The sequence below is a fragment of the Sinocyclocheilus rhinocerous genome, unplaced genomic scaffold, assembly GCF_001515625.1.
Source record: "Sinocyclocheilus rhinocerous isolate Xijiao unplaced genomic scaffold, SAMN03320098_v1.1 scaffold105, whole genome shotgun sequence".
NCBI classification, from domain to species: domain Eukaryota; kingdom Metazoa; phylum Chordata; class Actinopteri; order Cypriniformes; family Cyprinidae; genus Sinocyclocheilus; species Sinocyclocheilus rhinocerous.
Genome location: NW_015631061.1, coordinates 143,538 through 159,794, shown reverse-complemented (window position 1 = coordinate 159,794; position 16,257 = coordinate 143,538). Strand labels below are relative to the sequence as shown.

The 16,257-nt window shown below is 39.8% G+C and overlaps 3 protein-coding genes across 7 annotated transcripts in view; 1 reads left to right on the top strand and 2 right to left on the bottom strand.

The window, feature by feature from the left end:
* pik3c3 (phosphatidylinositol 3-kinase, catalytic subunit type 3) overlaps positions 1 to 5,522 on the bottom strand; it is an 18,634-nt gene extending 13,112 nt beyond the window's left edge. The window contains exon 1 of one of the 2 annotated variants that reach the window (XM_016554195.1): positions 5,129 to 5,522. In XM_016554195.1, the coding sequence (XP_016409681.1) occupies positions 5,129 to 5,193 (65 nt within the window). In that variant the 5' untranslated portion in view covers positions 5,194 to 5,522. Of the gene's footprint in view, positions 1 to 208; positions 552 to 5,128 lie in introns of those variants that run through there. The other variant, XM_016554197.1, reaches the window with a different exon arrangement.
* A 5,976-nt stretch (positions 5,523 to 11,498) lies between these two features.
* On the top strand, positions 11,499 to 12,197 carry msmp1 (microseminoprotein, prostate associated 1). The gene is made up of 3 exons (XM_016554209.1): positions 11,499 to 11,613; positions 11,721 to 11,829; positions 12,029 to 12,197. The coding sequence occupies exons 1-3, from the start codon at positions 11,499 to 11,501 to the stop codon at positions 12,195 to 12,197; spliced, it is 393 nt and encodes a 130-aa protein (XP_016409695.1).
* Positions 12,198 to 12,940: 743 nt separating this feature from the next.
* The window catches only part of rgp1 (GP1 homolog, RAB6A GEF complex partner 1), a 9,626-nt gene continuing 6,309 nt past the window's right edge, over positions 12,941 to 16,257 (bottom strand). For 3 of the 4 annotated variants that reach the window (XM_016554215.1, XM_016554213.1, XM_016554214.1), the window contains exons 4-9: positions 15,659 to 15,742; positions 15,135 to 15,284; positions 14,774 to 14,920; positions 14,510 to 14,637; positions 13,721 to 13,898; positions 12,941 to 13,525 (exon numbers count right to left, since the gene is read on the bottom strand). In XM_016554215.1, coding sequence (XP_016409701.1) covers positions 13,302 to 13,525; positions 13,721 to 13,898; positions 14,510 to 14,637; positions 14,774 to 14,920; positions 15,135 to 15,284; positions 15,659 to 15,742 — 911 coding nt within the window. In that variant the 3' untranslated portion in view covers positions 12,941 to 13,301. The remainder of the gene's footprint in view (positions 13,526 to 13,720; positions 13,899 to 14,509; positions 14,638 to 14,773; positions 14,921 to 15,134; positions 15,285 to 15,658; positions 15,743 to 16,257) is intronic. The other variant, XM_016554216.1, reaches the window with a different exon arrangement.

Here is a 16,257-nt window from a genome sequence, read left to right as displayed (position 1 = left end):
AGTCGGCTCGCAATCGCCTAAACGAGTCATCAGGAATTCGAATCTTATTCTGTTACGGCTCTACGTCACGAAGTAATATATTTGCATAATGTCCGCCCACAAACCAATTTCCTGTGGTTAACATCATGTCGAGAAGACGCTGTATCCTAGGCTGTGAGAGTACATTTGTTTTATCACATCTTATAATTACCACAAACTTGACACTTACCACTGAGAAACGTCCTGCTCCAGTCCTGCTTGTGAATCAGTCTCTTGTCGATCAGCCAGTTCAACCGTTTCATCATCAGACTCGGCTCGAATTGGAAAGGTACAATTTCTTCTTCTTCTTCTCTCGAGTTTTTTGGCGGATTGGCAAACCAACGTAAAGGTGCATGTAAGGTACAATCGATACCATCTTTTCTATGTATTGACAAGTCTCCAGGGCTGTCATTCCGTCATGGCAATGGGCGTTTCCTTTCCGACACGTACGCGGTAGCCAGTCTCTCTCTACGGCTCTGGACCAATCACAAAGGACTGCGCCATCTGACCAATCATAGCAGTGAGGGCTCAATGAAAGGACCAGTAGCCCCTCACTGCAGAACACAAGATCCAGGGGGCGGGGTTGGATCCACATCTAGGGGGTGGAGATTGGTAGGTTTAGGGATCAGGGGGTGGAGTCGGGTAGGTTTAGGTATATGTAAGGTGGGAGGAGTTGGATCTGGATCCAACCACGCCCCCTGGATCTTGTGTTCTGCAGTGAAGACCATCTCTATGAAGTGGCATCTGCGAGTGTGTCACCACAATTCCTTGCAGGAAAACATTCCTTTGCAATGCACACAGTGAATACATTTTGACTGCTTGGAAGTTTGTTTGAATTTGAATTGACCTGTTCCACTTTTCAGAACGTTAACATTGTGCTGGAAGTTACCACGATGCCGTAACTTCTCCAGAAGTCGTCGTCTTTTCACTTAACCTTCTGGTAACTAAGAGCTCCGATCACTTCGGCTTGTGCTTCTCTAGATGTCTGGCAAATTTGGATGTTTTTGGCATACGTAACAGTAGTTTTTCCCATTATCACCTGCTTTGTCAATTTCTTCTTCTTCTTCTCTCGAGTTTTTTGGCGGATTGGCAAACCAACGTAAAGGTGCATGTAAGGTACAATCGATACCATCTTTTCTATGTATTGACAAGTCTCCAGGGCTGTCATTCCGTCATGGCAATGGGCGTTTCCTTTCCGACACGTACGCGGTAGCCAGTCTCTCTCTACGGCTCTGGACCAATCACAAAGGACTGCGCCATCTGACCAATCACAGCTGTGAGGGCTCAAGGAAAGGGGGGTTTAGAGAGACTGATTCTTTGAACTGCTTCGCACGAGTCGTTTATGAATCATTTAGAAATTAGGTAAAATTAAATACATTTTTTGATAAAACTAACGTGTTTTTTGACCTTGCATGCATGTAAACCTGTTTTAGGAGACTCATAAAACAATATTAGCAACCTTAAAAATGGCATAATAGGGGCACTTTAATATATTTCAAAATGTAATTTAAGCCTATGATGGCAAAGCTAAATTTTCAGCAGCCATTATTCCAGTCTTCAGTTTAGTGTCACATCATGATACTTCAGAAATCTGAAATCTGTTGTTCAAGAAAATGTTCTTATTATTATCACAGCTGAAAAAAGTTGTGCTGCTTAATATTTTTGTAGAAACTGCGCTTTTTCAGGATTCTTTAATGCATACATACAACGTTCAAAAGAACAGCATTTATTTAAAATAGAATGTTTTTTTTTCAGTTATCAATTTAATGCATACTTGCTGAATAAAAGTACAACTTTCTTTTAATAAAATCGTTCTGAGCACAAACTTGTGAACGGTAGTGTAAATCTACGGGAACGTGAGTGTTGTTGAGGTGTCCAATACTGAACGCGTTTGTTCACAACTAGTGTTCGCGCGCGTCTATTTGGCGCAAGAAAAATACGCACTTTAACTTTTGAGAAGTTGTTTAAAACTGTTCTTAAACGAATTTTTCTTTTTTTTTTTTTTTTACTACAAGTCCTTTTCAAGAAGGTCCGGACGTTATTACTTAACATGGTGACAGGCAGCTCTTCTTCATGCATTTGGATTTAACGGTCACTGACTACGCTTACATGCGCCAGTATGTGAAGTGTGTCGTGAATCGTGACGTGACTCCTGACGTTGTTCGTGGCCACGTTGGCCTGGGCGGAGCTCGCGCTTGGGGCTTCTTGTTATTGTTGTGTTGGCCGTCGCCATTAAAGGCTTGACTAAACTATTCTCTCGTGTCAGCGATTCAATATACCTCACCTACACACTGGCGTGGTGGCAGCGTTATCGTATTCACTCCCCAAACGTTCCGGTGAGCTCACGTGAGATCTATTCACGCTACAATCGCGCGAAAGCGAGCAGCGTTGTGGATTATCTCCGCTGACGACACTCGAGATATTAGCCATGGCGAATACACACAGAGCACCTAAGCAGTGGTGCCTAACGAAAGTTGAGACTGTGAATTCATTTGAGAACTGGCGTCAGAACCTTGTTTACACGTTGTCATTGGACAATGAGTTCGCTCCTTTTCTAGTTGACGGCGCGCGCTGGGAAAAGAAGACAAGGGCTTCACCATTCAGAGGTTTTATCGATGACGACGAAATACTATTGTTAAAAACTCCACTTGCATTGATAACATATGGCAGACTATCAGACTACATTATGGATTCCAATCTACTGGTGCACATTTCATTGACTTTGCTGCTATTAAGCTTGAGTCTAATGAAGGGCCAGAGGATTTGTACCAGAGATTAATGGCTTTTGTTGAGGACAATTTACTACGCAGAGACTCTGGCATTACTCACGGAGGTGAAGCCATTCTAGAGGATGAGGAGCTCTCTCCCTCGATCGAAAACTTCATTGTTCTAACTTGGCTTCGTCTTATACACAGCGATTTGCCAAAGCTTGTAAAGCAGAGGTATGGCACGGAGTTACGGTCACGCACCCTGGCATCCATCAAACCAGAGATATCTCAGGCCCTGTGTTCATTACTAGATGAGCTACAGTCGTCAGAGGATGCCAGAGCTATGCGCACAGCCGTTTCTAACCCTCCAAGACAGAAGCTTGCTGCACTGGGTCGATCTAGGAAGTCCTGCCCACTCTGTAAGGAGGCTCGCAGACCGGACAATCACTTCCTCAGTAAGTGCCCTTTCCTGCCCCCTCCAGACAAAGCTTTCATTGCCAGGGCGCGGCAAGTTGCTGGCTCTCCATGTCACTCCGACGGCGAGTTCGAGGATGACAGCAAGGACATATCCTTCAATCCTAAGGCGGTACAGCGCGTTCACATTATGCAGTCACCCTGCCTCGAGGCTTTCCATGGTCACGTCCCCGTTAGGCTGACCATCGACAGTGGTGCAACTGGAAACATGATAAGGGCAGCATGTGCCACCAAACTGGGCCTTAAAGTCTCCAGCAGTACATTGTTGCAGCAGCTGTCCGGGTGGCTGGTCTCAGACGATCTTGGAGGTGAAGATGCTGCGCCAGTATGTGAAGTGTGTCGTGGATCGTGACGTGACTCCTGACGTTGTTCGTGGCCACGTTGGCCTGGGCGGAGCTCGCGCTTGGGGCTTCTTGTTATTGTTGTGTTGGCCGTCGCCATTAAAGGCTTGACTAAACTATTCTCTCGTGTCAGCGATTCAATATACCTCACCTACACACTGGCGTGGTGGCAGCGTTATCGTATTCACTCCCCAAACGTTCCGGTGAGCTCACGTGAGATCTATTCACGCTACAATCGCGCGAAAGCGAGCAGCGTTGTGGATTATCTCCGCTGACGACACTCAAGATATTAGCCATGGCGAATACACACAGAGCACCTAGTCTTGTTATTGTTGTGTTGGCCGTCGCCATTAAAGGCTTGACTAAACTATTCTCTCGTGTCAGCGATTCAATATACCTCACCTACACACTGGCGATGGACATCAGTAATCTAATTATTTACCTTATTCTAAATAAGCCAATATTATGATTATGGTGTTTACATGAGTTGCTTTTAGAATATTCCTTTCATGTTCCCGTTTTACATGTTATAGTCATACAGTCTATGGTTATAGTACATAGTTCGATTAATGGCACACGCCATTACGTCCCCACGTGACGCCATCCGACGTCCCCTCCGGAATTTCACATATAAACATATAGTTCGTCTTCGTGATGATGCCATGTACAGTTTTGGGTGTTTCGTTTTTAATTTTATGAAAGCTTCAAGTGCAGTTAATTATTTGTCAAACGGTTGACCACTGTATCCTGTCGCAAAAATGACGGTAATAGTGTGATTAAGGCGTTTACGTGTCTATTCTGCACTTCAGTAATGCGACTAAAATAGGAATACTCCACATGTCTTAATTCGATTTCTGTTTACTTCGACTATGACTTTAGCCGGATTAAGGTAATCAAAAATCTCTGTTTACATGGTAGATTCTTAATCAGAGTATTGTTTTAATCGTATTCAAATCGGAGTATTGTTGTCCATCTAAACGTACTGACTGTCCTATAATGAGCTCTTGCGCGAGTTTGCTTACTGGCACCCCGGGACTCCTTCCGTCTGTTCTTCTAACCACGTAATGCAACGCAACACACGCTGTGAAATTAAACTGATTTCGTTATGACAAACACTCGCAGGTCAGAAGAATGATTTATTATCTTTATTTTTGATCCACACGTACACGGACAGAGACTCGTTAAGATCGCGGGCAAAAGGAGAATGATGTCAATAGACTGATGAAAGCCCTAAAACACAAAAGCTCTCGCTGGACTCGTGTTAATTCTTCTGACTCACAATGTTGCCATGCTCGCTTTGGTAAACATCGCAAAAACAACGATTTGATATCATGCAAGGAAGATTTCTCTTTTCATTTAAAATAAAACTGCACTACATTTTGTGCTCTTATATAAGTTACCAGTAGACACTTTATTATTATATTACATATTATTAATTACATAAATTGATGCATATGATACATAGCATCTACCAATAATACGTGCGCTGTCTTTGAGCAGTGTGCTGTTATTTGGCCTCTGTTGACATTTTGCTTGTTTGACAGCTCTGTAATCAAAACAATGACTAAGGTCCAGAAACATACTCACATTTTAAGTTGGACGTTTATGTCCAGATCGCAACTATACACATAGTTAAATTTGTCTGTGTCCATCTTCAGTAATCGATGAAGGGTTATGAAAAACCGTAGTGAGTGAAACAAAACAGATAAAAAAGAATAACTAAATGCAGATTTCTCAGGCGGTGGGAGATAAACTGCAGGGCCTCTAGCAAAGATCCTGCACTGGATCTGCTGGAACTTTTGCTTTTCGCAGCACTTTATATTCTTGATACAACTCTGTCTGATTAATGAAAACCAATATAGCCGGTCAAAAATACTATCAGTCTTAATTTAAAACAATAATAAAGCATCTGCCAGGGCTTCATCGCGTCAGTTTTTAGAAAGGAAAACATTATAACCAGACGTAAATACTCGATGTCAAATCAATCGATAACCGCAGCGACTTGTATGGACTGAACGGATCCGAAATGGCTTCTTTGGTCTGGTGGATCCCGGTGGCTTCCTGTTTGGTTTAAGAACGGATAGTAATACAGGACAAATTTCGTAAGGCGTTTAAAAGTCCTCTTGAATAGCATGTTAGTTGTAGATTGAGTACAATTGTTTGCAAGTTTCTGAGTTTAAACTGAATTAAGGCATATCACTGTAAATCATATTTTTTTTTCTGAAACATTTGCATTAGTTTCATTTATTTAAATGTTTAATTAATTTAATTATGTACTGTATTTCATAAATCCCCCCAAAATTAATCAGTTTGAAATCTATTTAAATTGCAATCCATTGTAGTCTCTATGTATTAAGAAATTGCCAAAGAGAGAGAGAGAGAGAGAGAGAATAGCAATTGTTTATACATTGCACTTAACCCAAGTTGTGATGGTTGGATCTGCTGTAAAACCAGTAGGTTATGGCCTTTGTCAGCCATTCTGCACAGCAGGTGGACAAGTCATTTGCAATTGCTATCTGTCTTTTGGGTGCATGAACGTAATATTCTCCAAGTATGTTCTCCAATGCAATGAACATTTTATTGGTGTGTTTGTGTATATAGGCATCACAATAGGTTGTACTTCCTAAAAACCTCATCTCTCTTCACACAAGCGTGTTTCTTGTCCTCGTTTGTGAGGGCAGAAAAAGAACCAAGCCAATAAAAAGATTAAGAAAACAAACTGTTCTTGCTTTTAATTTACATTCGCTGGCAGCTTGGCATTCGATCACTCACATCCTAAATCTTAGTGCAACTTTGGGTCCCCCCTGCACATTAGTGTGTGGTTATATAATAAATGGTGATGAGTCAGACTGCACAACAGAACAGGACCGCAGTCCATTACATCCTCCGCTCGGGACTCAAGAGCTGTTAAAGAGGATAAGGCTCATTGCCACCCCTCATGTGTTCCGAACACTCACAGAGGGGGCTCTGCTTCCTTGCTCCCAAGTTTAAAGCCACATTCCTTTGAGTTGAAGCCAAAGGGCAGCTGCACTCTTGAGATGACGAAGGTTTCCACTGGCTAGACCTTACCAGGCCTGAACTTGTATATTCAGGAATTGCTTATGACCCAGCAATAATTGCTTATATGATGGATTAAATGTTTGCAGGTACACTCTAAAAAAAAGGTGCTAAATAGCACTAAAAGGGGTTCATTGGCTTGTAATGATGGGGAACCACTTCAAGTGCTATATAGCTTCTATCTATCTAGCTTTACAGCACCTTTGCCAAATGGTGTTACTGTATGTAGAACCATACGTTCCCCATTCTCCTCCTTACATTTTAGATATGTTACTCCACTCTCATATGTTTGCTATGATGAATGGGAATTTACTTCAATGGCAAAAGCTGTTTTGAATCACTTTTATGCTTTTCTGAGGTCAAAAAGTTCCATGTGAGGGCCATGGAATATATAGGGGGCCTTGGGGGCAAAACGGTTGAGAGCCACATTATCTTCAGGAAATACACTTTATTTTAATTTGATTTTTAATAATTTCCCCAACTAAACTAAGAGACTAAGATAGAGTTAGAGAACTATACAGGGATTTAACAGGTTCTTTGTATGGCATAATTGACATTGGTGCTATATAGCACCTTAAAAACCCCAAAGAACCCCCTGAAGAACCATTTTGTGTGTGTGTGTGTGTGTGTGTGTGTGTGTATGATCAATCTGAATTATGTGCATTGCATTTTTGCATTCATTTTTACTTTTAATAAAATGGATAGGGAAGTTTAAATTCATTGTAACCTGTAACCTAAAATGCCTCCATAGAATATATAGATTGATTTAAAAGAATTATTTAAACAAAAAACACATTGACTACTATGTGAGGCTCATTTAAACAATGCTTATATTGTACAGTAGGAATAAATCGGCGATTCCCAAACAGTGGTACTTGTAAATCAGGGGAACTTAGAATTTTAAATTTTTTAAGGTGACATTTTAAATGTGTAACAACAAATGTGCTGGAATTTTTAGTAGTGTAATTTACTTCAACAATGTATTGTTTTTAAATGTGCTAAAGAAAAAAAACACAAAATAAAAAAAAAAGAAATAGTAAAAAAAAATTTTAATTCTGAGAAATAGTAAAAATTCTGTTCCTTTTAAAAAAGACACAAAATAATATGTTTTGTCCATTTTTGTGGACGACACATGTAACCCATCTTTGTTAATATTTCAGTCATTTTCTCAGCAATAAAACTCTCTTACGTATTTCCTAAAATTCTGTTCTGGGTAAATAATCTTTTCCTAGAACTGTATTACAGATTGGCTACATAAGACACAGTTTGGGAAACAGTGGGATAGGTTACCTAAGGTTTACCATTAAATCAGAAAATGTGCTGCCAAAAATCAAGTGTACCTGTTGAATAGACTTATTCATAACAGCACTTTTAGTTACTCTTCCATTTAACGACAATAACCAAAGATTAATTGACAACCAAAAATTGTGAACTTCTGCCCGATGGCCTTTTGGCAAGTTTTCTGCTCCTATTGGACACAAATCATGTCCTATGAGGCGGAAATGTTTAAATACGACACCAGTTCTAACGTTCAAGCAGAGGGGAACATGCTAAGAATGCACGGCCAGAGCAGAGGAGAGACTGTGAGTCACTTTGTCCAAACTGAGGCGCTAGTAGTCAGTGCCATAGAGCAGTAGTACAACATGCAGTACACAGGGAGGAGCTTTCAACACCTTTCAGACTACTGTGGGGTGACACAGGCGTGAATGCAACAAACAGACTTTGTGGTACCCCAGGGCCTCCTTGGAAAACGCCTGTTTCTTCTATCGCAAATTTTTCCATCTTGATAGCAAAGATGACGAGAGATGAGCTAATGTGCAAACGAGTATGTAATGTTTGGTTCTGGCTCAAAGAGCGTTACCTTCTCGGCATCCGCTCAAAGCCTAATCCCTCGCGCTCGACACCTACCTAGGATCCTTCCTTAACAACAAAAAAGCAGTTCAGAAATATTACATCTTAATCTTCTCTGGTCATAAACACACACACCTGCAGCGGTAGTGCAATAAAAGTCCAATTCTGCCTTTATGAGCTTCCTCCTGCTCATGAACATCTTCAGCTGGAACAGACCCACGTGAGGTCACCGCGGCCATGACATCATCAGCATGAGCTCAGTCCAAAGAAGCAGACCAGGGTCACGGCAACCTGAGGACCACAGTTGTGATGGATGCCTGTGTTTGTGTGTTTGAAGATCACCTAGTAAGGAGTCAAAAGTAAAAAAAAAAATTATATTATATTATATTATATTATATTATTTTTATATTAATTTAAACAATTATTATCAAACAATTATATTAATTTAGTAACATAAATATATCTTAGTGTAGGCTATATCTTTAGAGTTTTATAATTCATTATCTTCTTGTCGATCCACCAGTTCACATTTACAACTGCGTGTTTTCTGCGTAAAAATAAGGGTCGTTTTTGGCTTTGGTCTAAACAAAGAGCAGAAGGGCTTATTGAAAAATGCTAATTCATTCTCTGCCAGCAGGTGGCGCTTTTCGCCTGGAATATAGCCTTTCCCCCGTAACGGCAGTAAACAAAGCAGCGCAGCACCTGACTGAAACTTGCAGCGCTCATATTTAATCAATTAAACCATAGCCTTTTGAAGTGTAAGCTATATCTCAATTTACATGTATATTTAGTTTTTCTCACCGGAGCACCACCTGAGTCTTCTCCCATTTCTACCAGTGATCACTGTTTGCTTCTACCTGCGCATAAATCAATAGCATCACTGGGCTGTAGGTTGCCAAGTTGAGGGGACAAATGGGTTGAAATTTGTATGCGTCGATCGTGTGAGAAAGATGCGTTTCATACAAGATCTGGCAACTGGACAACCTTGGAATTTGTTGACGTGATTATAGAATGAGGTTTTGCCCATACAAATTATGGGAGTTTTACCAGAAGCGAATGTAGCAAACATATAAAATACGCCGAGTGGGATTTTTTTTTATAGAAAGATTAAAAATATGGTAGAAATACAGGAAAATATTTAAACGGGATGATAGCGGTATAGAATGGTAAAATACGGGAGAATCCTGGGAAAAACGGGAGGGTTGACAGGTATGACAGGTGGAGCTGGGGAAGGTAGAGGGTTTCTGAAGCAAGCTGTAACTGCTACAGCAAGCACTAGTCATATATTTGAATGTTGAGCAGTGAGCTCATTGGCTACTGATACAGGAGAGAGCCAATCAGCTGTGCCATGTGATGATGTCATTATGTCAGATTGCGTTAGACCTATCGGACTGCGCCATCTAGAGTTTCATGCCAGAACTTTGTATTTCAAATCTATCAACATATTTACTGACATATCACTTGAGACTTACTGATATAAAAATTATAATTAAACTTTATTTGGAATACTACTTGTGCACAATGCACATTTCTTAATATTAAGCCTAAATGTGTTTTAATGTCATTTCTGATGAGTTGAGGATTGTATGATCTTTGAATAATATCAGTCTTTAAATGCAAGATATTTAAAGTATACCTGAAGTATACTTGTAATAGTTCCACTTTAGCACAATCAAATATACTTCAGTACATCTTTAGTTGGACTTCAACACTATGTCTGCACAATTAAACTGTATTACTAGTTGTTCCAATTTAGCAGACTTTAAGTATACTAGTTTAGTACACCAACAGTACAATTGCAGAGTATTTTTATTAAACACATAGATATGTAAATGTATTTGTAGTATACTTAGCATGAAATAAATTTATTTCAAATAGATTTTAGTATATTTATTTTTCCCTGGTGTTTACACTGCCCTGCATCATATTTGCTGAATAACATCCAACACTTGTTTCTTACTAATTTTGGGGTGCTCATTCCAAAAATAGGGCCTGTTTTGCTCTGTGGCATTTTTAGCATTTTAGCATTTTCGATTTTGACAACCAGTTGTAAGGTCAAAAAGTCTTGTATTATATCTTAATCACCAAATATCTGTGTGGTAATATGCCACAAAGACATGATTACTATCTTCCTTTGAGCAGTTACAACTATTTGTTCAGTTCTTAGCCAATTTTCACATATATGAATGATTCTGAAGGTAATAAATTAATGATTATGCCTAATCCAGATTGAAAAATTAGAATGATGGCCAGTGACAGAAGAAAATGCAAACATAGATGTATTCTGTTACATATGTGGGTGTTTTACTACAAAAAGTAACAAGAAAATGACAGTTTTTGTGTGTGTGTGTGTGGGGGGGGGTTATTTATTTCTAAACTTGTGTTTACGTAAACTTCTTTGACATTTAATGGAGTCTTTGAACATATTTTTACACTCCTTTGTGTTAACGTATACATTTTCAATACATCTTGTCATTAAAACAGAAACATTTGGCATTTTACTGCTTTTGTTATTTTGATAACTGGATTAAAGCGGATACATAGACCTACTACATATATATACATTTTTATTATTTTGGGGAAAAAAACTGGGCATGATGGAAGTTTTATACTTTTTAACTCAGCATCATCAAATTAGGTGAAATTAGACCTTTTTTTTCCAAATGTATGGCTGTTATCTTTAATTGGCAACTCATGTTATCCATATTTGTTCAGCATGCTGTCTCGCGTCAACTTTTTCTTTTTCTTGCTCTCCAGCTCTCTTCCCCACCTCTCTTAGTCATCCCAGGATGTGTCAGAATTTCTATAGTTTTTCAAGGTCATGCCCAGTGGAGCGGAGAATGGCAATCACCGGAGAGAAAGAGCAAGTGGTGCCAAGCCACAGCTTTTTCCTTTGCACACCCCCTAACTAACCTGCCCCCACCCCAGAAACACACCTCAGGTAGGGGGTAAACCACTCCTCACACCCGTCCCCGTGAATGCACGGGGGTATAAATGGAGGATGCGAAAGAGGAGAGAGAACAATTCAGAGGGCGATCGAACAACTCAGATGGATCCCATGGCGAGACATGGTGTGATGATGATCTTCATGGCCTCTTTGGTGTGGATGAAATGTTCAGCAGCACCAATGCAGTGCCACTTCAACTCTCAAGGTGAGACCAGGTGTCCCGTCTCATGATATTTCCTCTAAATCAGTTTTATTTGGAGTGCACTTGTTGATCAGGCACTCTCAGGACTTGATCTTCAGTGTGCTCGATGTCTCTCTTCACAGCTCTGTGTGAGTATGATGGGAAGCAGTACTCTATGGGAGAGAGCTGGATGGAGCAGGGCTGTGTGCAGTGCACCTGCCTGCACCCTATGGGAGTGGGATGCTGCGAAACGTAAGAGTCGTAACATCTTGCATTAATTTCTCTATTGGATAATAAATAAAAGAACCTAATAAATGGGAATCTTGAGATTTTTCTGTTTTATTTTGGTGGACTGAAAACAAAATTACACTCTTGAAAACCCTTATTTTGGAGAATGTACACAGAATGTAGTTAATTTGAATTTATATTTAAATCAATCGCTCGATTACAGTGTGCATCGGCCTGTGGACTTTCCTCCCTGGTGTGAAGTTCGGGTTGAATCTCTGACCTGCCAGGTCACACTGGTGATGACCTCTGATCCCCGCCTGCCCTGCATTCCCGGAGAAGAGAACAATGTTGATCCAAGACATGGAGCACTCAACATGAAACTAGAAGGTTAGCATGGAGGAAGACTTCAAACCACAATTCACCTGCCTGTCAGCTAACATCTATCTCACTATTACGTGAGATGCAATATTACTCCTATAGCACTTGTATTCTCGAAGCATAACCATTACCATTTAAGTTCTCAATTTAAAGGAAAATAGGATGTGGTTTTACATGTAAAGCATGTAGGAGAGGAAAGCATTCTAATGAATTATCTGGAGAGACAGATGGGAAGTTTTATATTTGTATGGAATGTTATGCATTGTGTATATTAATTTGTGCTTATTCTGCCATGTTATTATCACATAACTATACCACAAAATATTAGCACTGCGTGGCCTGTTATCTCTTTTACATATTTTTAAGCTCAGAGAGCAAAATTAAAAGTGTATTCCCTGTTAAATAGTTGCAAAAAAAAAAAAATCTTTATGAGACAAGCAATATTTTGATTTGATAATAAATGTGTTATATGTAACTGTTTGTGTCATATTTACAATGTTTACACTAATAAATATGTATAGAAAAATCATCTCATTCTTTTAATTTCTAAAAAAAAAACTACAATAGTACAGTGGTTCTCAGGGGCCTCATAAAAGAAAAATCAATAATTTTGACCCACACAATGTACAGTATTTTGGGCTATTGCTACAAATATACCCATGCGACTTAAGATGCGGTTTTGTGCTCCAGGGTCACATATTGTAGTTCACACAGGTGGGACAACCGTTTCAGAAATCAAACCACCAGAAATCAAACCTCTCAATAACAGTTTTATTCAGTTATGGTTTGCATATAGAGAAATGGTACAAAATAGCTTGTAATAGAGAATTGAAATACAATAGAAACCATTTGTCATTATAGTTTGGAGCATACGAATGAAATACAGACAATAAATACAGAAATCTTTACATTACAGGAGGTAAAGCAGTCTGTTGGTCAAAGCTGAAATGTGAAGTAGCTTAAATAAAGAATTGTCATCTCATTGCACGGCAAAAGATAAAAACCAATAAAACAACTCTAAATATAAGCCACCTTTGAATTTAAAATAGACCACTAACAGGACATCCCACAACAACAATAACTCGTTAGTTTTATGATCTCCCTGCACAAACACCAACTCAAATGTTGATGCTGTTTGTCCCTGTGAACTGTGAAACATATGAAGCTAGAGTGGGATTTGTGGGAAGCACTTTGATTGGAAGGTCCCAACTGAAGGTGTCCACATCCACATGCTCTGCCCCCGTCCATACTGTGACTTCTGACTGATTCTGCAGAACCACCGGTGCCTCCACTGGCTCCCGCGCTGTTACGAACTCAAAATGCAGACGCCATCTTAACGTCACTGGGGAAGAGAATAAAATCACTGAATGAGAATGTTGCTTTATCAGTGTTCACTTATTTCCTTTACTCACATATATTTGATAACAGATTTAAAACTTCGGGTTCAAGCTGAACCGGAAATAAACCAATAAGTCAACCAAAAGCCACATTATCCAACTTTCAACATACAACTTTTTATGAGTGAAGGATTTCTAACCTATATCTGTGGTGAATCCTGGTGTGACATTGAGGGGTACAGGGAGAGAGAAATGGCTGGAGGCTGTGTGCAAGCAGGACTCTAGATGTCGAGCATGAGCAGTGACACTGACAGCCTGGCCGGGACGTCTTTGGTACTGCTCTTGGACCTCCTCCTCACTTTGTAGACTTACTGAATACTGAGCAGATATAAATACACATGAACACACTACAGGAGCACTTCATGAAAATTACATTCTCAAAAATTTGCGGTCAATTAGATAAGAAAAAAAAATCACAATGCACTGGGTCAGCTGGCCAATCAGAGCAGACTGCGCTTGTCAAAGGAGGGGGCTTTGTTGAAAACGACGCGTTTGAGAGAGGCGGGGCATAGAGGACCTACAATAATGTACAGTATTTGAAAAATAATGTGTTTTTTGAACATTAAAGCATGTCAACATACTCTGTTACACCAAATACACAAAATAATGATCTTTAAAATAGCATCATATGACCGCTTTAAATTGATCAAAAGTGACAGTAAAGACTTTTGGATTTTGCATTTATTTGAATATTATATTAAATAAATGCTGTTTTTTGAGCTCTATATTCATCAAAGAATTCTGAAAAAAAAGATTAAGCACTGCTTTTCAACTGTTTTCAAAATGAATTAATAAGAAATGTCTCTTGAGCTCCAAATCAGCATATTAGAATGATTTCTGAAGGATCATGTGACACTGAAGACTGGAGTAATGCATTAAAAAAAAAATCATACCGTCCCCAAACTTTTGACCTGTACTATATACTATACCTGTAAACATGGAATATCCCCTTCTGAGAATGTGAAGGTGCCAATAATATCTTCCCCGAGCCTGTACACAGTCTTAAAGATGCAGAACTTAGCCACCTTTCCCCGCACGTTTGTGATGTTGAACATATCTGTGAAGGAAATGCATACATATTCACAATTGACACAGAATTCAAATCTAAGCAGAGGACCACAACATAAGAGATAGATGAATGACAAACACACATTCTTTCAAAGACACAAGCCTTCCCACATTCACTCACGCACATGGGCATCGTCGTGAGGTGGTGATCATCAGCATGTCCAGAGCTCTTTCTAGCGGTCTTGTATCTCTCCTGCTTCCTTCCTCCTCCTCCAGAAAGGGGTTTGAGGGAGCCACTTCCTCATCTTGGGGAAACGGAGGCTCTGGCATGCCTGCAAAATAATATTTTCTTACACTGTGGAGACACTCTATTCACAGGCATATTTGTGTTAATTTATTCAACAAGCAAGTATTCATTTAGGTGTTAAAATAAAAAAAGCGTGTGGAAAGTGATTAATGCATCTCTAATGCAGCTTGCTGAAAATTAGCCTCTGCTTTGCATGGACAAGACTAACAGGGAGAAAGGAGACCATTTGTGCAACCTACCATGAAGCACTAAAACTCTGAAAGGGACTCGCAGTAACTTGATGGGTGAGTTGACTCGCTGGCAGCCAATCGTGAGCTTGTACACGTACTTCACTGCCTGACCCCGGAAACTGGGTGGACCATCAGTGGGCACAACCTCACTATAGGAATCTGAATGAGGGGAAAACATTATTTACTGGTAGCCACAGCTGAAAAAACCTGGCAGAGGTTTGTTTTACATGTGGCTGTCTCCTGTAGTTCAGAATGACATTAGCCAGGCATAATGTGCAATTACATGACTGAACAGCTGAACTTTGGCCAGCTGACTGTTGGTTTTAAACCATGAACCAGTTTTCAACAGCATATCAACATTATCTGGGTCATGAGGAATTATTTTTCTGAACTGATTAAGGGGTTCACTTCTTATTACTGATGTTGTGAGGGCATAAACCATGGAAACAACACAAGCACTTATCAAAAGAAAATGTAATGGGTTATTTAGACCAAAAGTGCATCTGTGTCTGGTTTTATTTTCAGCTTCTTACAAGTCTTGCTCTCTCCAGGATCCAAGCGAAGGTCACAGAACAAGATCTTTGGTGGTGTGTCCAGCACACACTGCCCTCGTTCACCTGGACCAATGAAGAAACAATTGTGAAATCTCTCCTCTAAATCCCGGCTCTAAAATCAAGAGTTTTTCTGTGAATAAATCTGAGATTACAGAAAGCTGGATAAATTAACAAATCTTAAATGAACATCTAATCCTCGTCACAAGCACACGTTCTGATAGACTCAAAGTATTTGGCTTTTACTCTGACAAAAAAGCCACAATTCAACACCAAACTAATAGAGAGATTACAAAAGTTGACAAGTTCCCAGCATACAGTGCCAACAGGACGTCTGTGACCATCTGAAATCATTACACTGCTTGATCTTCACGTGCTTTGTCAGCCATCATCAGCGGTTTCTTGAAATTTATAGGGTTTCTGACTCAAGTAACTCTGCACTTGTTAAACTCTGCATTTTCCCCAATTAACAATGTGAGTTTGGCAGATTGTATTCGGTCATTTTTCTGCCCAGCATGTTTTTACCTACCTTCTGGTGAAGTACAGTAATTCATGCTGGATATAACCTTTGATACATTTTT

Bases quoted from the DNA above. Each gene is read 5' to 3' on its own strand.
- msmp1 (XM_016554209.1), top strand. From the start codon at position 11,499: ATGGATCCCATGGCGAGACATGGTGTGATGATGATCTTCATGGCCTCT. The intron at 11,614-11,720 runs GTCCCGTCTCAT...CTCTCTTCACAG, and splicing joins CTCTCAAGGTGAGACCAGGT to CTCTGTGTGAGTATGATGGG. The intron at 11,830-12,028 runs GTAAGAGTCGTA...GCTCGATTACAG, and splicing joins GGAGTGGGATGCTGCGAAAC to TGTGCATCGGCCTGTGGACT.